At 38.4% G+C, this 25,433-nt stretch overlaps 2 protein-coding genes across 6 annotated transcripts in view; both read left to right on the top strand.

Annotated features, from left to right (window-relative positions):
* nup93 (nucleoporin 93) overlaps positions 1-18,175 on the top strand; it is a 50,237-nt gene extending 32,062 nt beyond the window's left edge. For all 5 annotated transcript variants that reach the window (XM_077515612.1, XM_077515613.1, XM_077515611.1 and 2 more), the window contains 13 exons: positions 1,914-2,071; positions 3,883-4,048; positions 4,196-4,289; positions 11,085-11,276; positions 11,346-11,472; positions 11,573-11,645; positions 11,940-11,984; positions 15,121-15,237; positions 15,339-15,457; positions 15,553-15,670; positions 15,752-15,835; positions 15,916-16,035; positions 17,863-18,175. In XM_077515612.1, the coding sequence (XP_077371738.1) occupies positions 1,914-2,071; positions 3,883-4,048; positions 4,196-4,289; positions 11,085-11,276; positions 11,346-11,472; positions 11,573-11,645; positions 11,940-11,984; positions 15,121-15,237; positions 15,339-15,457; positions 15,553-15,670; positions 15,752-15,835; positions 15,916-16,035; positions 17,863-17,973 (1,524 nt within the window). In that variant the 3' untranslated portion in view covers positions 17,974-18,175. The remainder of the gene's footprint in view (positions 1-1,913; positions 2,072-3,882; positions 4,049-4,195; positions 4,290-11,084; positions 11,277-11,345; positions 11,473-11,572; positions 11,646-11,939; positions 11,985-15,120; positions 15,238-15,338; positions 15,458-15,552; positions 15,671-15,751; positions 15,836-15,915; positions 16,036-17,862) is intronic.
* Positions 18,176-21,233: 3,058 nt separating this feature from the next.
* Positions 21,234-24,857, top strand: zpd (zona pellucida glycoprotein d). The gene is made up of 10 exons (XM_077517988.1): positions 21,234-21,423; positions 21,575-21,623; positions 21,698-21,808; positions 22,428-22,636; positions 22,723-22,880; positions 23,762-23,876; positions 23,960-24,087; positions 24,177-24,360; positions 24,503-24,608; positions 24,709-24,857. The coding sequence occupies exons 1-10, from the start codon at positions 21,373-21,375 to the stop codon at positions 24,828-24,830; spliced, it is 1,233 nt and encodes a 410-aa protein (XP_077374114.1). The 5' UTR covers positions 21,234-21,372; the 3' UTR covers positions 24,831-24,857.
* Positions 24,858-25,433: the final 576 nt, after the last annotated feature.

The raw sequence follows: 25,433 nt of genomic DNA, 5'->3' as shown, positions 1-25,433 counted from the left end.
TAATTTAGTTCTTTAAAAAATGCTTAATTTTAGTTTGATAGTTTCAGTATTAGTATGAGTTTTGTTTTTTTGTTTTTTAATGTGTATTACTTGTGCGCAATATTTAAAAAACACCATGGGCGAAGGTGCTTTTCTATTGGCTGCTGCTAGATGACGTCGCGTTCTATGTGACATACTTTCAAACATCATTATTCCGGTTTATATCAAAATAAATCTACTAAAAATCACATCCCCAAAGGCTCATGCATTAAATTAATTACCAAAGACTAAAACGAAGGACATGTTTGCTAGAATTATAGTTAGTCTTAGTTTTGTAAACATCAAATGTAGTTTCAGTTAGTTTTTGTTTTTTAAAAAGCATTTTTGTTTTTATTTTATTTAGGTAACAATATTGTTTTTTGAATTTTAGTTTGTTTTTTCATTAGTTTTAGTTCACTAAAATAACCTTTAATGGCACCTGTTTTTCGATACCCTCCCTTCTTACTTTGACCATCTCCAAACATTTTTGTTTTGTTTATTTTATTTGAACTGAGTCAAATGCCATTTTTAGCATATGTCGTGGGCCACTGAAAAATGGACGGCGGGCCGCAAATGGACCCCGGGCCGTAGTTTGGACACCAAAGGTTTAAATAGTGTTATTTTGTCATGTTTAATTTATTTTGAGCTATTTTTTGTCTTAAATGCCCGACTTATGTCATGCTATGTAGCTAGCTAGCTTCTCCCCCCCCCCCCCCCAAAAAAAAAAAAAAACAAAAAACAAAAAAACAAAAACAAAACTTGTTTTATTTTGAAATATACAGGATTTATCTTGATGCGAGACGCCCGACTTCCTATCCGGCTCGTGTAATTTCTTCAGCTTCATGAAAATCTGCATGCGGTGGCCAGAAAAAATAGAACGCTTGCGGAAACCTTCTGCATTGCCGCAGTCATTCCGCACCACAGACGCACTGCACCGCAGCTGGTGTGAATAGACACGCAGACTTGAATTAGTCTATTCTTGCGGCGTCCGTACGGAAAACGCACCGCGTCCGTTCCACAGCCAGTGTGAATTGGGCTTTAGAATTGCACAAAGTCGTTTGTTTTTGTTTTAAAAAAATAATAATAATAATAAGAAGAAAAACATCACTAATCCACTCTCCATAGTGGTGTTAAGTTCCAGATGTTGCAGATGTTGACAAGAAGTCAACAGCCGCAAAATAGAAATATTACCTTATTTTAATACACCCTAGTCCAGGGGTGGCCAAGTCCGATCCTCAAGAGTCCCTATCAAGCTTGTTTTCCATGATTCTCTCCACCAACACATCTGAGTCATGATCAGGATAATTATCAGGCATCTGAAAAGCTTGCTGATGAGCTGATCATTGGATTCCACTGTATTGAAGGAGGGAGACATGGAAAAAAGGCTGGACAGGGGCTCTCGAGGATCAGACTTGGGCACCTCTGCCCTAGGCAATAGGCATGCTTCTATAGATTTACTGCGCTTAAATTTTTAAGGTCTTTAAACACGCTTTCAGAACAGTATAAACCCATTGAAACACATGAATATATTGCTAGAGAGCAATGGACAACAAAAACACTACTGCTTAAGTAGAGTAATAATTGTAATAATGCTTAGAAAAATGGCTGCGACATAAAAGATTTGATGCAGCTTACTGGTAAGTGGAGTACTTTTGTTTGACTTAGAAAAGTATAGACACACATACAAAATAGCCACAAGTGTCACTGGTGGGTTATTTTGAGACTATGCCCGCGGGCTACTCGGATGGTCTTTGGGGGCCCAAGTTTGTGTCTCCTGAACTAGTTTGTATAGAGAAGTCTTGAGTTTGTTAATTTAATCACTAGCGAGTGAAGCTCTGATAAATGTGTGTCAGTTTGTTGCAATGCATTCACTGTCATGTCTGCTCATACAACAGGATGGTGAGCTAGAGGGCCACCCAGTGTGGGCTCTGATCTACTACTGTCTACGTTGTGGAGACCTGGATGCACCTATGCAAATAATCGATCAATTCCAAAACCAGCTAGGAGACTTCAAGAACTGGTTTCAGGAGTACGCAAACAGCCCAGATAGACGGTGAGAATTATATTTATTTATTTTTCACATTTAGACTCGCACCCACAAAGACACAACGTCAGATTCACGACTACGTCAGATTCACAAAGTGATGTGCTCATCCAATGAGAGGACAAACAGCCAAATTGTCTTTATCTCAGTATTTAACCTGGAGATGGCGCCCCACAGACAGTTTTTGCCCCAAATTTAAGCTTTCAATAACATCGGCAGCCAGATTGATAATTGTGATTCACTCGAGGGAATTCGTCAGATTATCAATCTGGAACGTCATTAGGCAGACCCGTTTAGGAAAGGCGGGACTTGCTGTAGAATACTTGGAGCTGGTTGGACTATGCACATTTGTTTTGACCAATCAAGGCAAAAGATGAAAATGTGGTCTCATCTTAGGGCGTGGGAGGGGGGAAAGCACGCATATCTTTACCAGATAAAAATGCACGAAGCGCCTCTCGCGGTTCAAATTCAACAAGGAAACGGTGAGTAATTCTGCGAGAACAGAATTAATTGCCGTGCCCATTCGCCTATTAGGTTTGTTTCCCCCTCGCCATCGGCGTGTATTGGTTTCGTCCTTCCCTAAACAACACCTGATTGGTCCGACCTGCGAGAATTCATCCTGCTGGCTTTCAACAAACATGCACGAAATTTCAAAATAATGACCAGGACATGTAGACACCCATTTATATGGAGGACCAAAACTACCAAAATTCTAAATAAATAAATGACTAAATAAATAAATAAATGACTAAAAGTGAAAATAAAAATGAATATAAAAAATATAATTCCAAAATTATATCTAAAAAAATAAATAATAATGGAAATAAATCCGGTTTTATTTTAACTTTTTATTTATTTATTTAGACATTTATTTAGACATTTATTTATTTAGTCATTTATTTATCTATTTATTTAGTCGTTCATTTATTTATTTATTTATTTATTTATTTATTTATTTATTTATTTATTTTTTAATTTTGGCAGTTTTGGGCCGAATAGCCAAGTGGAAATGTTATTCAAATGAGGGGGCGGTCCTAAGCGTGTCTTGCGTTGGACTCCACCGTTGCAAACTGCCTGTCATTGGCCGAGTGAGCAGCTCAGCGAACAAGGAAGTCTCGCCGGTTTGCAATGGAGCGCTCCAGCCATGGACGACGATCGTGTCAAATTGCGACTTGAGTTGTTTGACAAGTGAGAGCAGACAGTGGACAAGATCGTCATCCATTGCTGGAGCGCTCCATTGCAAGCCGGCGAGACTTCCTTGTTCGCTGAGCTGCTCACTCGGCCAATGACAGGCAGTTTACAACGGCGGAGTCCAACCCAAGACATGCTTAGGACCGCCCCCTCATTTGAATAACATTTCGACTTGGCTGTACGGCCCAAAACTGCCAAAATTCAAAATAAATAAATAAATAAATCACTAAATAAATAAATAGTGACTAAATAAATGGATAAATAAATGACTAAATAAATAAATGACTAAATAATTAAATAAATGTCTAAATAAATAAATAAATAAATGTTGAATAAATAAATGACGAAAAGTGAAAATAAAAACAAATTTATTTCCATTTATATTTATTTTTTTAGATATAATTTTGGAATTATATTTTTTTTATATTCATTTTTATTTTAACTTTTAGACATTTATTTATTAATTTATTTATTTATTTAGAATTTTGGCAGTTTTGATCCTCCATACATTTATACAGTTTATCGGCAAAAAAAAAAAAAAAAAAAAGTTGTTTTGGGGTTGAGTTGCACTTTAACTGTTATCGAATCCTCTTCTTTATGCTCAATCTGTTCCGTCATCCCTGTTTAAGCCTTAACCCAGCTTCAGAGAACAAGCTTCGTGTCCACTACCGCAGAGCACTGAGGAGCAGCTCCGATCCTTACAAGCGAGCTGTGTACTGCCTGATCGGCAAATGTGATGTCCGTGATAACCATGTAGAGGTGGCAGACAAGACTGAAGACTATCTATGGCTGAAGGTAAAGTACTTCTGTTTTGACACTTTGTTGGAATATTTGTTCTCAACACACCTGCAAACAGAGTCTTGCTCCCAAAATAGCACTTATGATGCAAGTATTGATCTAATGTCATCTGAATTACTCTTGCATGAATTGTTCTCCCTGCAGCTAAACCAGGTCTGTTTCTATAATGATAGCAGCAGCATGCCTCAGGACAGACTGACCTTGCCACAGCTACAGAAACAACTGCTGGAGGACTACGGTATGTACAATGACAAGTCACAATCTTTCACAGAACGGCAGATCAGCTCTGGAGCTGTTTTTCTTCTTTTTTCAGCATTATCTAACCATTGTACAAAAAAACAGTAAAATCTGTGATTACAGTCAGAATCTATTTGCTTTTGCCTGACCTTACTTGGCTGTAATATCTAGTGTTGTTCCGATATCATTTATTGTCCCTTGTTACCGATTCCGATACCCAGTTTTGCAGTATCGGCTGTACCGATAACTAGTTTGTTTGTTTTTTAACATGAAAACGCTGCCCTGCCATTGGTTCAGAGCATTCAAGGGCCAATAGAATATCTTAGCTCGGCATGCTGTGAACACGTCACGCATCAGTGAATGTTGTGCACAAGCAAGACACAAGATGCTGCATCCAAAGTCCTATAATAGCGTCGGAAATAATGGTATCGGCATGTTACTTGTTAGTACTTGCCGATGCCGATATATCATTGTTGTAATTAGGGATGAACAATATTTATTGGACAGATACAATATTGGCCGATATGGGAAAATATGACGTCATTTTTCATCGGCCCGATATGTATATTTTAGCCGATAAAAAGGTCTGATATATCTATTAAAGTCTGTACACTGTTTGCAACGTGAGGACCCCAACAATACACCGAGCCGCGCTGCTTACGTCTTGTATAGACCATGTCGCGCTGATTACATTATCTATCACGCCTCTCGCTCTTGTAGACCGGCATCCCGAAGCTTGGTTCGCCCCACACTACTGTCTCGACTAGCACGTAGCAATCAACATGTCCTCCTCACCAGTGTGGTGGTTTTTCTCCATGGCAGAAGATCAAAACATTTTCAGCAAGGATTCGAAGAGGGGGAAGGAAGGCTTTTGCTCACCTGAAAATCCATCATTATGGCAGAGCCGTTTTGAACAAACTTGAAGGAGGCACAGAGGCAGCAACTAATGTTGCTAAGCTAACGGCGCAAAGCTAACAAGCCAGCAGCAACAAATCTAAAGGCGGAATGACAATTACCATCCAGACGACTTTTGGCAAGTACAGAGGAGAGAAAGCGGAGCAGAGGAGAGAAAACAGAGAGTAGAGCCGTTTTGAACGAACTTGAATGAGGCACAGCTGTAGCAGCTGATGTTGCTAGGCTAATGGCGTTAAGTTAAGAAGACAGCAAGGCAGAAACAACAAATCCAAAGCCATTAACGCCAAAGTTATGGCTTTCATAGCGCTAGACAAGCAGCCGTTTTTTGTTTTTTTTTGTTTTTTTGTTTTTGTAGCTGATCCGTTTTTTTCCTCCGAAGTGGCCACAGCTTGATTGACAACAATGGACTAACACTACAGTAAGTCTCACCGCATTTAGGGGTGGGGGTTTTCAAGGATGCGTATCATACGTTATTTTATGTTTAACTTTTAAAGCCAAGCGAAGCAGTGTACTAACTATTTAATGCCAGTTACTGTCGGCTGTAACCAAGCCACAACACAACCCGCGAATCTAAACAGCTTGCTTATTTGTTTGTTTGTTTGTTTGTTTGTTTGTTTGTTTATTATTTTCCAGTCTGTTTCCCTCACGGGACCACGGGAAACAACATAACCACCTACGCAATACCAATTTTGTGTATTTACTTGATTTCAATTATTTTAAATTCAGGTTGATAAATGTCAATGCATATAATTTTACCAAACGTTCACCTACCTCATCCTCATGCACTGTTGCACTTAGGGATGAATAAATGCATGTTTTGTTTTTCCAGATAAACCAGTTGTAGTTCTGTATTAATTTAAAAACCAACTTTCTATTTTGTTTAATTATCTGTTAGCCATTTCATATAGAAAATACATATTTGAAAGAGACACGTTTATTTGCTGTCATAATCAGAGCTACTAAAACATCAGTTTTTCCATTCCTGGATAAACAAATTGCAGATTATATGAAGGCTATATTAAAAATAAAACAAACAAACAAATGTATCGGTTATCGGTATCGACCATACAAAGCAGGAAATTATCGGATATCGGTATCGGTTGAAATTTTTCATATCGTGCATCACTAGTTGTAATGCAGTATCGGGCCCTCTCCCGATACTGGTATCGGTATCAGAACAACACTATTATATCCAAGGTCAGGACCCAATCTGAAAATGAATCCAAAACCACAAGTTGCACACTTTACAATGAAATGTATTGTCCTACACAGCAGTACCCATATGCCTCATAATTGCTACAAAGACGTGCGACTACGAGGTGAAGCAAAACCTTTTGTCATTTGAATTTTCGAGGGAGTATTTAGGTCATGGAAAAGTGGACCAGAATCTGAAATCGAATGGATTTTAACTAATAAGTATGGAAACTCAGCCGCTCAATGCCAGAATTTCTTGCCCATAAAAGATTGGAAAGGTCTACAGCTGCCAACACCTCTCATTTCCATGCATTCAATTACAAATAACAGATGCTTACGTGAGAATGGCTGGAGTAGGCAGGGGATTCAAAATATGATTGGCGCTCAGTTTATTTTCCTTCTTTTAGGGAATTAGTGCGCTGGAAATTTGGAACATCTATTTGCAATACTAGCATACCTTGCATCAGATTAGCATTCAATATGTTTTCAAAGAGGAAAATCATTTGACTTCCCCATTAAGGGAGGACTTCGAATCGGAAATATGTTTGTAATAAATGAGGATGTTGAAAATTTTGACGGCTTTGTAATGGGATGGATGACGAATAATTACCACTCGGTCCCCTGAGGTTATTACAACTGCACTCCAGTGTTGAAGGTGAATGTATGTGGAGTTATATGCCTGCAGGTGCGACATTTGTGTGTTGATTTTTTTTTTTTTTTTTTTTTTTTTATATTGAAGGTTTATAATAATAAACTTAGGTTTGTGTGAATGCCACATGTGTAAACTCTGATTTGGAATTTGGTTTCTATCTGCTTCAGGAGCTGAGATATCACTTGTTTTTAAAATTTTTGAATTTTTCAGGAAAACTTCAGGTTTTAGAGGCATTTTTTGCCAGGTGCTTTAGACCTGAATGGCTTTAATGAATCAAGAAGAGATGTTGGGATGCCTGCCATGTAACTTTGAATTTTTTGAAAACAAAATTAAAAACAACAGTTTAGAAGCTATCAAGTATATTTGTGTGAGAATAACAATGCAACTAGTTTATTTACTTATCAATCAAACTTTCCATTTTTGTAAACCCACCGTAAATATTTAGTTAAATTTCCACACTGTTGTTGTATTACAGCCCAAGTACTATACAGTTGATTACAATATTCCATCTGTGATGATAATAACGGCCTGTTTCAACTCTAACTGAGGCTGCTCTTAACTCTTTGACTGGCAGTCATTTTCAGAAAAGATCACCTCATAGTGCCAGTTGATTTAGAGCATTTTGACTGATGTTTCAAGGCCCACAGAAAATTGTGTGTTTGGACTATGCAAACACAGACTACCAAATGAAAGATTGAAGTCTCATCTTTCATCAGAAAAAGTGTGTTTCTAGCTTATTCCGCTTTTCCGTAATCTGCAGTAGAAAACAGGTTGGTTTGAGCGAAATCCCGTCTTTTGGATAAAAAGTCCGACAAAAGAGGCTCTTGTGGAAAGATGCATTTCATGCACATCTTTGATTTTGACGCTGTTGTTGTTTTTTCGCCGTGCCTCGTCTGGGATCAACAGAAGTCCGTGACACCAGCCAGATCCTCACTGCTCTAAAGACCAGTCGCTTGTGTTGTGTCGGTCACGACCGGTTCGTTCAAAAAGAATGAATCTTTTCAGTGAACATGGGTGATCGGGTCACTTCTTGACGTGATTCGTTCTTTTCTCAGTTCATTTGAGAACACCCACGCTCATGCCGTCAGTCTTCGCGAACGACCAATCAGCAGCTAGCGTCAGACGTGGGCGGGATTTTACTGCACATACAACCTCGCTATTGAACGAGTCACTCAGGAAGCTTCCAGTTCACGAAGACATGAATGGATCAGTGAGTGAACGAGTCAGTGGGTGAACGTGTTGCCATTTCCGGTTCGGGAACGAGTCAGTGAGTTAACGTAGTACCTCCATTTCCCATTCGCGTACGATTCATTGAGTGAACGTATTGCCGTACCATTTCAGTGAGTGAGTGATTGTAGTGGGTGGGTTAACGATTCGGTGAACAAATCTTTTGAACGGTTCTTTTAAATGAACTGATTCTAGTGATTCAGTTCACCTAAAAGAACTGTAATGCCCATCACTACCAGCCACTAACGTATAGGGATGTCACGATAAGGGCAATATCGTGATATTGTGATATTAAAACTGCCACAATATCGTCGTCATGTTCACAATATTTAAGAGGAACACATCTGTTAAAAAAAGTCAGGTTGATTTCCATTTGTGCAGTTCTAGCACCCTCTAGTGCAGGGGTGTCAAACATACGGCCCGCGGGCCGGATCAGGCCCGTAAGTGGGTTTAATCCGGCCCGCGAGTTGATTTTGTAAAGTTAAAAAAAAAGAAAAAAAAAGAATGTAATGTCTAATTAATCAGCCGGCCACAATCAAAACATACAAATTTGTAATTTCACAAGCAGTCCTCAGATGAGTAATGCAACTTGAACGGGGAATCGTCATCCTGGATGTCTTTATTTTGCACTCAAACTTTTTTTTTTTTTAATCATACACAGACATAAATGTGTTAAATTACTGGTAACACAAATAGATATGACAAGGATTAACGTGCTTATAACATTATTAACACCCATGCAATGCATTCTGGGAACAATATATATTGAAAACAGGTCAATTTAACACGTCCGGAATGTATACCGGCAAAGTGTTGCCGCATTCCATTTGCATCCGTCTTATTTTTCGGAACAATATGATTACAGATGAGCTCCGTAATTTAGGGCTGGTCCACGAAAATATGCGTATCAATTATGGCAATTGTTTTTAAGTTATATACCGTTATTTTCCCGATTCGGCCCACTTGATAATATATTTTCCTCCATGCGGCCCCTGAGCTAACATGAGTTTGACACCCCTGCTCTAGTGGCTACTTTATTAGTGCAATTCAGGTCATTTTCATTAGGGATGTTTTGGCCTTCTATGTTTAAAATTATGCTAATTGTCACATGAAGGGGAACCTAATTTTCTTGTGAAGCGATCAATGTGTGCTTGCATTACCAAGTAAGTGCCTCAATATTATTATTATAGATTTTAGGTGATTTATATGAATTTCTGTTATGTAAAAAAGCACAATATTGTGCTATTTATTAGTATGAGCTCTCTTTTTTTTTTTTTTTTTACAATATTGTGATCTTTTTTAAATATCGCCAACGCCCCCACAATATCGTGATAATTATCGTATCGTGACCTTCATATCGTGATATCGTATCATGATGTTTGGATATTGTTACATCCCTACTAATGTCACACCCCCACTCTTTCTATTGGGGGTGGGTTGAGATGACGCAAAAGAAACTCCTCACTGCCATCTAATTGCTGTAGTTAATCGTTACAGTACAGGATCAGTTTAAAACTGAGAACATAGCTGGCCAACGCTTTACTCTGTAAATTCCCATTAAAAGCATAGTTTTCAGGAATTCCCGTCGGTGGCGCTATACCGTCTGTTTGTAGGGTTCGGGAATCCCTGAACCTGGCAGAGAAAGAGTTAATGACTTTAAGCTAGCACGCAGGTGTCAGACAACTTCATGTGTCAGGACTTTTCCTCATCAAACATTCCTAAACCTGTTTGTAAAGGAACTAACCATCAATCTGTGATACATGTAAAAATGACAGCAAGGGCCTGTGGGCCACCAGTTTTCTCCCCACAATGAGGCTGCTGCCTTCTGATAAGACTGTAGGCTGCGCTCAATAACCCTCACCCTCTTTTCTCGGCGCCTCTCCCACCCTCTCAGCTCAGCGGGAAGTGCAGCCTCAGGCCCCATTCTGTTTTCCCTCCGTGGCTCGGCTCCCTCTGTTGCCTGGCACCATGTTCCCCGTTGTCCTCCATCTTGCTTAACAGCGGGACACGAAGCCCAGATCTTTCTCTTTCTTGCCAGCGCTCGCCCTCCTTGCTTGGCCTCTGTCGTTCTTTTACCGCATCCTCCTCTTCTGTTATCCCTCCTTTTTCATTCAATCCTCTCACACATGCTCCGTTGTTTCTACGCTGCTGATTTTCTTCCCTCCTTTTTACACCCCCCACACTTGTATATTTGCTCTTTCTTAAACATCCACCCACTTTATCTTCCTTCTCTCATCCTTTTTTTCCTTCTCGTCATTGCTCTCTCTCTCATACGCACAGTGCTTTTTGAACTAAAAGTGCTGCCAGTCTGAGATAAGACTATAAAATGGCTGACATAGTCCACCCTGTTCTACTCCTCAAACTTGGAGGCAGCAAGAGGATTAGGCGTTATAATTAAAAAGTAAACTTGATGACTAAGTACCTGTGCGTTCGAGAATGTTTTCAAAAGTCCTGCCCACTTACATGTTGTCATAGTTAGGCTGTCAGAATGTGAACTATTAGATCTCTAAAGTGTAGTTGGTACTGTTCATTTGGAACAAATTAGGCACTCTTTTTGTGTTTGGGTACATTTAAAGCCTTGCTACATTTAATTGCATTTTTATTGTTACCGATGTCTGAGTTTGGCTGTGCAATTAATGGGCACACATGCAGTGTTTTGACGAAAGCAGGCTGTTTTCACCCTCATTTGCTGAGTTGGGGGTGTTTTTTCTGTGCTCATTACAAGTGATGTGGAACCAGCATGCTGGAAAAAAAATAGTTGTGATGCTGTTCCTTTATTTTAGAAAACTCTTTTCTTTGATCCAACAGGAGAATCCCACTTCTCTGCAAGCCAGCAGCCTTTCCTGTATTTCCAAGTCCTATTCCTGACCGCTCAGTTTGAGGCAGCCCTGGCGTTCTTGTTTCACGTTGAGAGGCTTCGGAGTCATGCCGTACACGTGGCAATGGTTTTTTACGATCTCCGGCAGTTGCTGAAGTCCTCTAGCCTAAATGATCAGCTGCGTAAGTATAAGAACATGGTGCTGGGTGAGGGAAAGACACCTTGGTTTTGAAATCGGCATCTCTGTGCAGTGAGTCAAGAGCCTGGTGACCCCCCCCATGTGCGCCGCCTCAACATTATCCGCATGCTCTTGCTTTACGTTCGGAAATTTGAGTCCACGGATCCACGGGAAGCCCTCCAGTACTTTTACTTCTTACGGTAATTTACTTCATTTTTTTTTGTTTTTTTTCTTTTCAAAAATCAAATGAAAAATGTTTGTCCAAAACTGTTTTCTAATGCATACACTATGTATCTGCAGCAAAGAGAAGGACAGCCAGGGAGAGAACATGTTCAGGCGATGTGTCAGTCAACTTGTTATTGAGAGTCGAGAGGTGAGCGACGTATTTTCCTCCAACACTTTTTGGTCAACCAACTACAACTTGATGTCCTCTACAATCACAAGGCAACTGATTTACTTGAGTTTGATATTGCGGTGAATGGTAAATGGGTGTGGCTTTACCGGTAATTACTTTACTACCTTTGAGCATATTCAATTGATAGCCATAGGAAGCATTTGGAAAGTGCCTCCAATGACTGAACAAGATTAAAAGTAAACATCTACCATAATTTTTATCCAGAGCAACATCTTAATTTGATGGGAATCATTTTATCTTTGTCTGTTGCAGTTTGACATGTTCCTTGGAAGATTGGAAAAAGACGGAAGCAGGAGGGTAAGAAACTTTTCTATAATCAATCAAAATTTGTCTTCAACTCGAGTACCGGTTTAGTCCAATTAAATGTTCAAAACAATCTACTTTTACAGGGTTAATATTGCTAAAAAATAGTACACCTATTTGTAAGTGATTCTGATAGATGGGGCTAGAATACATATTAGGGCTATCGATTGTAATTTCCTCAATCGATTCTATATTGATTCACAAGTGTTCATTTCGATTTATTTTATTTGATTTACTCCCATTCAATCCAACAGTGATTAATTGAGAGCAGTCAAAATTAATTGATTAATCGACAAGTAATTATCAAGTTAATCGACAACTATTTTAAAAAACAAGTAATCGTTTGGAGCCATTTTTTAATTTAAAATGGTCCAAATCTTGTGATTTCAGCATATCAACTGTAATTATTGACTGATTTCTGTAGTCTTTCATTAACAAAGACTGATTATCTTCTTTGTTTAATCAAAACAAGACATTTACGATGGAAGCCCAAAAGTGTCAAAATTTAATAAATAAAAAGGCCTTTTGATAAATAACAGACAATGATGTAATATGGCTATTAAATTGTAAAATGAGGCGTTAGTATTATGAAAAGTTTTCATACTGTTCTTTAATATGTAAAAATATATTTTATTTTGATTAAATATTTCATAATGATTATTTTTAACATGATACTTTTGAAAAATAATGACACTTAATTTATTTTCAAGGTTTTATAAGATAAGAAAACTTTGTTTTACAAAGTCAGTTGTTATTTCATAATGTCCTTTTCCACAATGGTCTTCTTTTACATAATGGCGTTTTACAGCCAAATGACTTGGTCTGTCAATCAACGTCAGTGGGTGGGACCACCTGATTGAGCCTAGATCGCCGTGACGCCTACACCGTAGCCTGACAAGGCCTTTACGTTATGATCCGATTCTAAACGTTTTGCTACTTCTTGGAGTACTTCTGAAAGTGACTTATCTCCCGCATCCATGCTTTAGCAAGCCTCTGACCGCTGCGGCTCCTCATAAGGCGCTAAACTCTCCACGCGTGAATCGATACTGCAAGTCCTGCTGCTCATGTCTGTATAAGGGACTCAATCAATCACGTAACTGGCTCCGCCTCATGTCATTTGATTGACAGACCAAGTCATTTGGCTGTAAAATGCCATTATGTAAAAGAAGACCATTGTGGAAAAGGACATTATGAAATAAAAACTGACTTTGTAAAACGTTTTCTTATCATATAAAACCTTGAAAATAAATTGAAATGTCATTATTTTTAAAATGTATGACATTGTTAAAATAATCATTATGAAATATTTAATCAAAAATAAAATGTGTTACATATTAAAGAATAGTTTAACACTTTTCATAATACTAACACTTCATTTTAAAATTTAATGGCCATATTACATAATAATTGTCTGTTATTTATCGACAGGATAATTATTTCAAAATGACCTTTTTATTTATTGAATTTTGACACTTTTGGGCTTCCAGAATTTACAAACATCTGTTTTTACTTTGGAAAACAATGACCGAATCAGTAACATAGTACAACATCAATCCCCCTTTGAATCACTATACAGAGTACGAAATAAACACCAATCACTGGTTAATAAACAGAAATCAGGGGAAACAATGCAAACTTAAAAGGAATCTGATTAGTCAATTAACCAATTGAATAACCGACAGATTAATCACTTCTGAAAATATTTGATAGTGACAACACTAGATTAATTATGGAACATCAATTCTTCTTAAATATCAATGATATGATAAAAACTCCACAAACGATATATTCCAAATTAGATTTTGCGAAGGCAGTAGCTGGTTAAATGATTTAGTTGATTAAATTAATGAAAGTAACGTGTTATAATCACTTACACAAACATTGACATCAGCAAGGATTTGATGAAAATATTTTCATAATTCTAATTCAGTAATTGAAAGTAAAAATGAAAGATTTTGAATTGTATTAAATTGTAATACGTTAGGTCTTTCATAAATGTAAGAAAATACTTTTTAAATTCATGTGAACAGTAAATTTCAAGAAAACTGTAACATACAAAAAAAATTGGCCAATAAAAATCTATTTACCAATAAATTTATAGGAAAAGGAGACTCATGGTTTTATGAATCGATATCAGGCTTGAAAATGAGAATCGATTCAATATCAATTCAACGTTTTTAAAACCCAGTCCTAATAAATGTAGCAATTTACAGGTCTTCACCTACCTTAAAACAACAGTCGAGGGCCTCTAAATATGGTCCAAAATTTAGTGTGCTATTCCCGGATTCCAAAACTGGGCGTGGCACTCAATTTTGAAGGGCTTTAACTCAAAAACCATTCGGGCTAAGGAGGCTCAAACGGATTCTTTCTTATGACATTGACATCAAAAGGCACTGATGGCATAAACATCAGGCAAATTAAAGAGTTGTCACAAGGGAATAGGGATGTAACGATATCCAAACATCACGATACAATATTATCATGATATTGTGGGGGCGTTGGCGATATTTAAAAAAAGATCACAATATTGCAAAAAAAGAGAGCTCGTACTAAAAAAAAAAAAAAAAAAAAAGCACAATATTGTGTTTTTGTACATAACAGCAATGCATATAAACCGCCTACAATCTCTAATAACAATATTGAGGCACTTACTTGGTACTGCAAGCACACATTGATCGCTTCACAAGCAAATTAGGTTCCCCTTCATCTGTCAATTAACATAGATTTTAAACATAGAAGGTCAAAACATCCCTACTGAAAATTAAATTGCACTAATAAACTAGCCACTAGAGGGTGCTAGAACTGCACAAATGGAAAGCAACTTGACTTTTTTTTTTTAACAAATGTGTTCCTTTTAAATATTGTGAACATGACGACGACGATATTGGCAGTTTTAATATCACGATGTTGCCCTTATCATGACATCCCTCTGAGGGAGGGTGTGTGACTTAACACGGAATGACCCATTTTCCACAATTATTATAATGTATTTCGATGCACCCTTTCTGTAAGGAGACTTGTTTCAAAAGCTGCAATCAATCCTCCTCGAATGATTCACTTTCCTTGTAGCACATAGAATCTAGATATCACTTTTGCACCTGCACCTGACTTTACCTCCGTCTTTCTCCAGCCTGGGGTCATTGATAAGTTTGCCGGAGACACCGGAGCTATCATAGAGACAGTGGCCTTGGAAGCTGAGAACAAGGGTTTGTTTGAGGATGCGGTCAAACTCTATGATCTAGCCAACGTGAGTACACCTTCATCTCGTCTTCGCCTTCTTCCGAAGCACATTTACACCCGCCTACCGTTTCTGTTTGCCTGCGTCACCGCACCTTTTGCGCCGTGAAGAATCCAGACAAGGTGATGGAGCTGATGAACAAGTTGTTGAGCCCCGTCGTTGCTCAGGTCAGCACTCCTCAGTCGGACAAGGAGAGGCTCAGAAACACTGCAGTGGCCATCGCCGAGAGGTCAGAAACTTAATGTGAAATTGTGCGTAAGTCTGAAATGGATTTCAAGTTCACAGCAAGGATGAAAGCAGGTGATTTTTCATCTCCACTTTTAGATACCGCTCTCAAGGCATCGGAGGTGACCAGTTGGTCAACAGCACCTTCTACCTGCTTCTGAATCTGATGACCTTCTTCGATGAGTACCATGAAGGGCACATTGAAAAAGCATATGATGTGAGTGCTTTCAGAACTCGTTTTTTGTTACTTGGGGGATCATGTGAGGTTAACGGCCTTCACGTTGTCCGTATTTGTCAGTTGCTGGACAATCTGAAGCTTGTGCCCCTCAGCCAGGACAGCGTGGGGGAGAGAGTGGCGGCGTTCGGCAATTTTAGCGACGAGGTGATGATGAGTTCTTGAATCCAAATAGGAACTCCGCGATGCGATTCAGATGTTCTATGCGGTATCTTCGTCTTGTGCAGGTGCGTCACAACCTGTCTGAGGTGCTGCTGGCCTCCATGAACATCCTGTCCACGCAGTACAAGCGACTGAAGGAGCCGCTGGCTGGCACACTTCAGAGGCCGTTGGATGACAGAGAGATGGTGAGTAGGGAGAGGAGCTGTTTAGGAAGTAGACTGCATTTTTGCACTATAAATTGATGTAATGATTTTTTTTTCTAATCAGGATTTTGCCAATAATAAGGAATGTGATATAATATTCCAATTAGTGTGGTTTGGTTGTGAGGCAATTCGGCATAATTATTTACAAAATGGACTGAGCTTTTTGACCAGCACTATTTCAAACTGAAAGCTAAGGGTAAATTATATGTTTGTTATAAATATTCCAGTACTGCGAATAATAAAGCTTGTAGTAAGTGAACGGATTGAGGCTCCTCAGGCTAGCAAAGTTACTGTCTTAATGTCTGCACATTTGTTACCTTGTAACTGCTACTAAGACATGATCTACTCATATTTCTCAAACACAATCAGTGTATTAGCTATATGCTAAACTTGTTCTTTTGACTGTGAAAAAGAGATTTCACTCAGAGATACCAGCTTTGCATTTTTATGTTGCATTATTAAGAGAATTGTATGCACAGGTGCATCTCGAACTAGAATACTGTACAAAAATTCAACTCCACTCAATTTTATTTATAAAGTACTTTAAAATAACAGTTTTTGCATTGCATACAAAGTGCTGTTTTACAAGGAGTAAAAAAAAAAAAAAAAAATCAGTCATGCAATAGACAGGTAACACAAAATAAATCAATATTAGTACTGTCCCTATCAAATATTTTTCAAAATTGATTTTCCATTAAATAATTCCCTCAATATATTTATTTATTTGCTTTAGATTTATTATTTTGTTAATCCACGAAGGTTGGATGTAAGTTGAATGGAGTGGATCGTAGTATTCATAATTTATCTCCTATGCATATGCATTTTTAAACCCCAACAAAATTTGTTAGCAATCGCGATTAGCTTCACTTTCAGGTAAACAAAAACTACCTACCATTTAGTTCACACATACATCATATCTACATTACACATGTAGTAGTGTCTTAAAAGTCATTTCCAGGCGATGCTTCAAACATTTTGATGAGTAAACAAAAGTACAGAGCTAGCTGTTAGCCACGTGAAGTCAATAATTTCCGTTCATGACTTCTTCTAGGCACGTTTAGTGCATGACTGCCCTCTACTGGTTAAGTGATGAACACCTAAAGCTGAGTGCAGCCCAAGTGCTTTCTTTTTTTTTTCTTTTTCTTTTTTTCTTTTTTTCGAATTACTGTTTTTGAGGGTAAACTTTTGTATAACTCGAAATGCAGCTGATTACGATTAACAGGATCGTTATCAGGCTTATGCAGAGCTTGCTGATGATCTGATCATGAATCAGCTGTGTTGATGAAGGGAAATACCCAAACCTTGCAGGACTCCGGCCCTCGAGGACCAGATCTTGCCACCCCTGACCTATATTAAGTCCAGTTTTGTCATGAACATGGCATGTCCTTTTGACAAATGATCCAGTTGATGAAGATGCGCTCTAAAAAGAGAATTGTTAATCAATTTAATATTACAAATGGAATTGTTGACCAACTTGATAAAATTCCTTCAATTGGTAACACACGATTGAATTAAGCAAGCAATTAAGTTAATCTAAAGTGAATATATTAAATTGAATTAATTATCAGTTCGTTCAGCTTAATATATTCACTTGAATTAAGTTAATCAAAAATAAATCCAAAGTGAACCAAAACCAATAATCACTAGATGACAACTGAATCATCCAGACGTTTCTTCAAGTACCTATCTGTTTTTTGCTGTTTTTATACCTGCTTAACAACTGGCGCCGAATGGTATTGATGAGTTTGACGCGTCTCATCTGACGCTCCTCTCGTATGGTAATCTTCACTTGGTGTCTAATGATCACAGGAGCTGCGTGTTAAAGCTCGAAACCTGATCACCTTCGCTGGGATGATTTCCTACAACATGGCCCGAGAAACCAATGCCAAACTGGTGAAAATGGAATTGCTGATGAACTGAGAGGCCACCTTCATACCGAATTGTAAACAACCTGGGGATGTTTTGGTGACAACCACGCTGTGTTTCATCAATTCATTTTGATGAGGCAAACATTCATTGTTTGTGTTTCGATCATTAGTTTATTTCTTTTTATCCCTTTCCCCATTGTACTGTTTCATATTTGTACTGTCAGTTATTTGGAATAAAAAATGTTTGCTTTTCAGTTGTTGTAGTTCTGTTGCATTCATGTTTATTTTTGCCTGATTTTAAAAAAATGTTTTTATTTGATTGTTTGTTTGTTTGTTTTTTTAATACATTTAGTTTTTTTTACAAAAAAATATTCTGGTCATTTTCCATTTATACCATAGCCCAGCAATATAACCCTTCTTTTTTTTTTTCTCTCCTCATCAGCACGCCCCACAGGCTCAAACATGTCTACATGCACTCAATATTGTGGGCATCATGTTCTATACTGTTAGCCTCATTTTGTATTCCTATGAATACCGGTAAGTGTTCAAAAGACAAGTACATAAATTAGTGTGACTAAAATGGTAAGATCAGAGGAATGAGGCATTTTCATTTGCAATATATAAACTACATACATTTGTTTGAGGAGGTATAATGCACGCTGTCAATTCTTGCTGCTGGTGTATAAAGAGCAAGTTTCTGTAGATGGGGTGAGACTGCAGAATAAATATATATATATATATATATATATATATATATTACATCTATATGTTAATGAGTGAAGACTAGTCATTATTTTGACAGTCTGAGAGTTATGTGTAATAATTGGCTGACAGCCTTAATTTTTAGAAGCCGCCCAGCCCAACCCCCAATCCGCTCAACTATTCTGTATGGCCCACACTCTGTGTCCTTCAGTCTGGCCTGAGAGAACACAGATGGAGGCTCATTCTGTCATTGCTGCTCCACATACTGTACACACGTAAAGTTCACTCTGGGTCGCAGAGGACTGAGCCAATAGCCACAATTATATTCCTACTGTTGTATTTGGTCACATAAACCAGGCCTGGGTTGAGTTAAATCACGTTGATGTCACGGAGGCGTCATCCACAAGGACAGCTTGTTCCTTTCGACAGATGCAAGCATCATCCAGCAGCGGCTGCAGCAGAAGACGTGTCTGTCCCTCAGGTGCGTGTGCCCCAGCTGGTGTTGTGAATCAGGCCGATGACAGAGACCGCCTACAAGCCGGCTATTTCACAACACCAGGGTGGCACTGCACCACTGCCAACGAGGACTCACTGCAAAAAACGAAAACGAAAGGATCCGCAATATTTTGAACAGGGAGTGGTCTTTATTTTCTGTGAAGTATCATAAATAATGAATAAAACTGATACGTTTGGATACACTAACTTCAGTCTTCAGACTTTCTCTCGTTTCCTGGCTTTAACATTTGACTGAGAAACATCTATCACTCTAACCCACCTTAAGCTCTACACGCACACTATAAACAGTTTGCCATTAGACCCAGTGTTAACACAGCTAAATAAATAGCACTTTAAGGTATTGTCAAGGTTGTGTAATGCAGCTCACAAAAAATGGAGAATAATCCAAGTGTCTTTATATTTAAGGCATATGACAGTCAAAGATGATATTTGAGTGTTTCCGGCTTGATCTGCTTTTGATGACCTGCAAAGCTGCCTCATCGATCACTAACGCTCTATTAACCACAACCTCTTCTGCTCCTGTGACAAACGGGAAGACGGCAAGCAAAGTTGGTGTATTGGAAAATGACTCCTAAATCTGGGCATGTGACACAATTATTGGCACACTTATTGTATGCACTTGGAACGCTATCATTTCCAACGAGAGACACGTGGTGACCTGTATAATTGTGACACGTTCAAAAATACTTGTGTTAAATGTGACATGTAGCGCATGGCTTAACTTCAAAAGTTGTGTGTTTGTGTGACTTTTTCAAAAAGTGGCACATCAATCGTTAAATATTGTTCAAACTCACTATCATTCACAACATTTTCTCAAGTTGGGCTATATCGATTGACAATTCCGAACATCCCGGTATTTCTGATATTTCCACTGCAGTGCAATGCACATGCACATGCTTCCTTTACACGGTGAAAACAAATGGTAGCATACAAACTGTAGGCAGATTGTTATAGTAGTCAAATGAGACATATTCACACTCTCTCTCTCTCTCTCTCTCTCTCTCTCTCTCTCTCTCTCTCTCTCTCTCTCTCTCTCTCTCTCTCTCTCTCTCTCTCTCTCTATATATATATATATATATATATATATATATATAAACGACTACAACAAAATTTCAAATTACAATGTCAAAAATTACATTTTTATTTTTTTTATTTTTTTTTACACAATTCAACACAATCAAAATTTCAAACTACAATGTCAACGATAACAAACAACAACCATAATGCATCAGATTGCTTTTCTGGACACTCAGACACCTAGAACGGCCCCTCCAACCACCAAACATTCACACTTTAATTGAGACACCACGGGTAACTGGCACTGGAGGCAACGTGTGTCCTGCCCAACACCACAACCACCAAACAAAAACTGAGAGCATGCAGTCAACTCAACATTCAAAAGAAACCGCAAATACAACATTGTACACTCAGATTTCTTATTTTTAACAATGGACAGTACATTAATATATGACTTAAACTCGATTTAAAAAAAAAAAAAAAAAAAAAAGGAGGCGTTGAAAAGAATTACAAAATTTTGCTTTGTTGTATGTGGAATTTACCCAAGAGTAATAAAAGATTTACCACATGGGTAAGCGCAAAATTTTCATTTTCCAAACCAGCTTGGCCCAAACATTACACGATGAAAAATATTACAAAAAATAAACACCTCCAAAATTTTGATGAAATAGGACATTGACAAAATAGATATGGTTCAGGTTTATTGTTGCAAAACGAACAATTAAAAAAAAAGTTTAAAAAAAAAAAGTATTGGACTTTGTGCAGATATATCAATATCTGCAAAGTCAAACACCTTTTTTTTTTTTTTTTCCCAGTCCAATACATTTCAATGAGCGGTTTTGACTTGTGACTCAAGCGCGAAAGTGTCAATAAGCATGATAGCGACATCTAAGGGCCAACATTCTAAACACCCAAGGAGAAATGAAAATGAAAGCTCGTCCTGGATTTTTTAATTATTTATTTTTTGATAAATCAAAATTATTAAAACATACTACGAGAACAGCTGAAGTTAAAAAAATACGTTTGATAACCTAACCTTAATGGTGATATAAAACAACGAAAGGATATAAAATAAGGGTGTCTAAATTGAGCATGTTTACCGCCATGGCAGACCCCAGGTGATTTTAATTGCAGGACGTCCGGTAATGAAGACGGTGACGACAGAACCAAACGGCCCCGTTTGACCGCAAATAAAAGCTTTAAAACCAAGCTTTATATGTTTTTACGGAAAAAAAATAGCACAGCAATGACTTTAAACGACTTTCAGGTGAGATGTGTTTGACTTTTGTGTCACTTTATTGGATGGAACTAAACTAGCTAGTTGCCAGGCTTGCTCACCTGGGCTGCTAACTAGTATGAGTATCATAAGACTTTGTTTGTTTGATGTTCTAAATAGAACTATTTCATGTACATGCCAGGTAGCTGTTCTCTTGCTGCTCCTTGGCTTCACACACAACCAAGTTCGAGGTAATTCTATACAAATGCAAAGTGAAGTGTCAAATTAGCGTGTTAACTTGTGCCAATGTGCTATGTGCGAGCAGGAATCTGCGACGTGGAGACTTGTGCCACCAACCCCGAAAGATGTGTCCTGTCTAAAGACAAGAGCACATGCAAGTGTGTGGAAGGATTTTATGATGACAACTGTGACAAAAGTAGGCTTGTTTATTTTTCCCCACTCTCACCTTCATAAGTGCATAATATTCACTAGAATTGGCACCATAGACATCATGTACGTTTGATGCTTCAAGCTGGCCTGTTGCTGCGATACAAATGTCGCAAAGTATTTAGACATCAGCATCATATTGACCTCAAGGTGGTGTCAAGTACTGTATATGTCTGTCATATCAATACCAGGTTGAGGCATATCGTTATAATGAACAATGTGCAGTTTTAATGGACACTGAAGTACACGTTATTACATGAAGCTACATTTATTACGACTCTTCAATTTATTTATTTTCCATACTGCTTGCCCTCACTGGGTGGCTACCAGATGCACATTTTGCATTGGTCTCTCTAATATTTGAGGTTGCTTTATGTCGATATACAGGAACAAACTACTGCAAAAACTCCAATATGATGTTCTATAGCATAGCAAAGTGCCAAACAGTAAACTTATTCTGAAATGATTCTCACTCTGACAGTAGATCCCACTGAGCATTTCATTTGCAAAAGAATTTAGGATTCAACTCTACTATTGATTATTTTTTGGTACAGATTCCATTTGTTGAATTCCTCCTTAGGAAAAATACTTTTTTTGCTTTTAAACAGATGCACACATCAAAGTCTTGTGCACTAAAACGTACATGGGAGTCCGAGCACGTGAAGAGTTCTTCATGTATTACAACACGCCGGTCACGTCTTTGCACCTGCCCAATAGATCATGCAAAGCATACAGGGACGTTATCAACAAAGTTCCGTACTACATGATCAAGATAGCAAAAAATGAATACATTGGCTGTGGAGGCAAGTCGCTTGAGGTGCGTCAGCGTGACAAAATCCATCAATAACTGCTATCAAATGTGATAGATGCTAAGTCAGTCATTTTATATTTTTCTGTTCATAGAAAAACTTTACTCATGTCACATACACCCTGAGTCTTCAATCAGAGCCTCAGGCCATTGGAAACATCATCAGAGATCCAGTCATCAAGCTGGATTTCACATGCATCTTTCCGTTCATCAGAACGGTCAGCTTGCCTTTTCCAGTTGAGCCCATTTCCAGGTAAATTCGCTGTCACTTTGTGTGCAATGTAATATCTGAAACCTAGCACACTTATGTCAACATGTAAATTGATCTGAGAGGATCTTAAAGGGATACTTGACTCATTTAGCCATTTTCAGCAGTAAGGTTTTTTGTTTTTTTTTCTATAATTTGACAACATAATTTTCAATCATGTACAATTAATTCCGTTAAAAACACGGTTTCCACTTGCTGTCGACTGAAAATGACTTCACGTGTGCTCAGGTAGCTATCAATCACGGTGCAAACTCAGAATTCGTGAGCTATGATTGGTCGTTGCCTGAGTGCTGAGCGTGTCGCTTTCAGTTGACAGCAAGTGGAAAAATGTGTTTTTAAGTTTGTTCATGAAAATGAATAAAGTTATCAAATTCTAGAAAAAAATATTAACTTTATTGCTGAAATGGCTAAATTAGTCAAATATCCATTTAGAATGGCCCCTTTTTATCAGGCTGTGATTTGACAGTTGCACTCGCCCATGACATGAATAAGTACTTTACTTTACTTTAATAAGTACAGGATAAGTACTTTCGAAAATGGAAGTTTGAATAGATAGCTTTAACCCACCAAACTACCATCGCAGCTCTATTTATGATATACAGTAGTTAAGGTCATCGGAATTGATTCATTCACACATCTCCGTAGATTTCTACCAGTTTGTCATCTTCAGTGGGTTTAGTTGTCATGGAAACAGTTGAATCAACACAGAGGAGGTTGTCGTTATATAGGTGATCATGGCTGTGAGATTTAGCAGTGTACACAGTTGGACATGATTGTGTGCAGAAAGACTTTGCGCATGTTCAGCTAGCAGTTTTCGACCGGGCGAGCAATTACTTGAATAAGTTGTGCTTGGCCCACACAAACAGTGAGGCGATGGTGCGTGTGGATGAGCTAGAAGCGACCATACGGATGATGCTGTATACGGATCATAGCTACACTAAAGCTTTCAACAGTGCCCCCACTATCGAGCTTGGGGACCAGGTAATTTCCAGCTACACTATTACCAGTAATTCTCCCTGTATCGCGCTGTAGATTGCTTTTAATGTCCTTTGCCATGTTTTCAGGTGTATGTTGAGATCACTGTGACAGAGCCCGCAGACTTCTTCCTCCTTCGCATAAACGACTGCTGGGCCACACAGAGTCAGCAGGCCAATACCTCGGAGGGACTGGTTCACAGCCTGCTTTTGAATGGGTTCAACCATCTCTGCATTGAAATATTCTTTTTTCTGTAAAAGTGAACGACTTGTGTATGAATAATGACTCCTCTTCCTCGGTATCAAGGTGTGCCAACGATGACACAGTTGCCTTCCACAGCCTGACAGAGGGAGAGTCTGGCCTTAATGGGCAGAGCTCCACTATCCACTACAGCTTCGCCATGTTCCGCTTCACGGTGGAGCCGCACTTGTTCTATCTGCATTGCACCGTGCAGCTGTGTGACCCAGATGACGCAATAGCCTGCACACCTGTGAGCTCAAAACTGTCATCCTAGCTACTTCCCAATCTCCACAGAGGAAAAATGACTTTCAATAAGAGCATTTTTTTTCTTTCTTCTCTCTATGTACATAGTGTAATATGAAGATGGAAGCTTATTTTCTTTATGTTTACAGAACTGCAAATCCATCACTAAGCGAGAAGCAGTGCGAGTAGACCCTGCCCAAGGACTCTTGTCATACGGGCCCATCAGAATCGAAACGCCAGATAAACCTCTGTCTAGTAAGCCACCATGACCTATCACTGCCTATGTCCTCTGCTTTTTAATTTTCGGAAATAACACACATTGCATTTTTTTATTTATTTTTTATTTTTTTGGCAGATGTAGTAACGACTGTGGTGCTCCCTGTGGCGGGTGTTTGGGCTGTGGGCTTCATCATCACCCTCCTCATCGCAGTGGCAAGAGCTGGCAGTAGGAAGACTGCACAAACTGAGCAGCTCTGATCATTTCAATAAAATGTCAAAACGATGTATCCTGCTTATTGTCACAAGCAGATATGAAAAAGATGTTTTAGCTGGGCAAGCCAACAACTTGAGATTCACATAAGTAAATCTTTGCAGTAATTCTCTTACCAATTATAATTTTATAAATGTATTTTTATTTTATTTTTTAAACTAATGGCAAGGTCAGATTTTTATTAAGACAGTGTATTTTGTGCATCCGGACATTGACATAGCGTCCATGTTTAAGTTGGATAATACAGTAGATCTTTATTGCTTTTACTTGGAAAACCACAGAAGTGGTTCTACGTGTGTTATTACTAAATGGCATGCCCAAACGTCATAAAAATATGTGGCCACTGAATTATTGTTTAGCCAATGTCTGAAGAAAGGGGGGCATCACACTGTATTTTTACTTCCCTCTGTCATTCAATACCCATCAAATTTCTGCTTCATTTTACCTCTTAAATGTATCCATCATTGCATCACAACTGGTTCTGAACAGTCCAGGGCTGGGCAATCTCGGTGCGCAAGGGCCGGAGTCCTGCAGGTTTTGGATGTCCGCTTCGCCAACACAGCTGATATATGATCTGCTCATCAGCAAGG

This window comes from Festucalex cinctus, chromosome 3, assembly GCF_051991245.1.
Source record: "Festucalex cinctus isolate MCC-2025b chromosome 3, RoL_Fcin_1.0, whole genome shotgun sequence".
NCBI lineage: Eukaryota > Metazoa > Chordata > Actinopteri > Syngnathiformes > Syngnathidae > Festucalex > Festucalex cinctus.
Note: the sequence above shows the minus strand (reverse complement) of the source record. Positions and strands in the feature narration are given on the sequence as shown.

Coding starts and splice junctions, on each gene's coding strand:
- zpd (XM_077517988.1), top strand. CDS start 21,373: ATGTTTTTACGGAAAAAAAATAGCACAGCAATGACTTTAAACGACTTT. Junction 21,424..21,574: donor TGACTTTAAACGACTTTCAG/GTGAGATGTGTT, acceptor TGTACATGCCAG/GTAGCTGTTCTCTTGCTGCT. Junction 23,877..23,959: donor CTATCGAGCTTGGGGACCAG/GTAATTTCCAGC, acceptor CCATGTTTTCAG/GTGTATGTTGAGATCACTGT.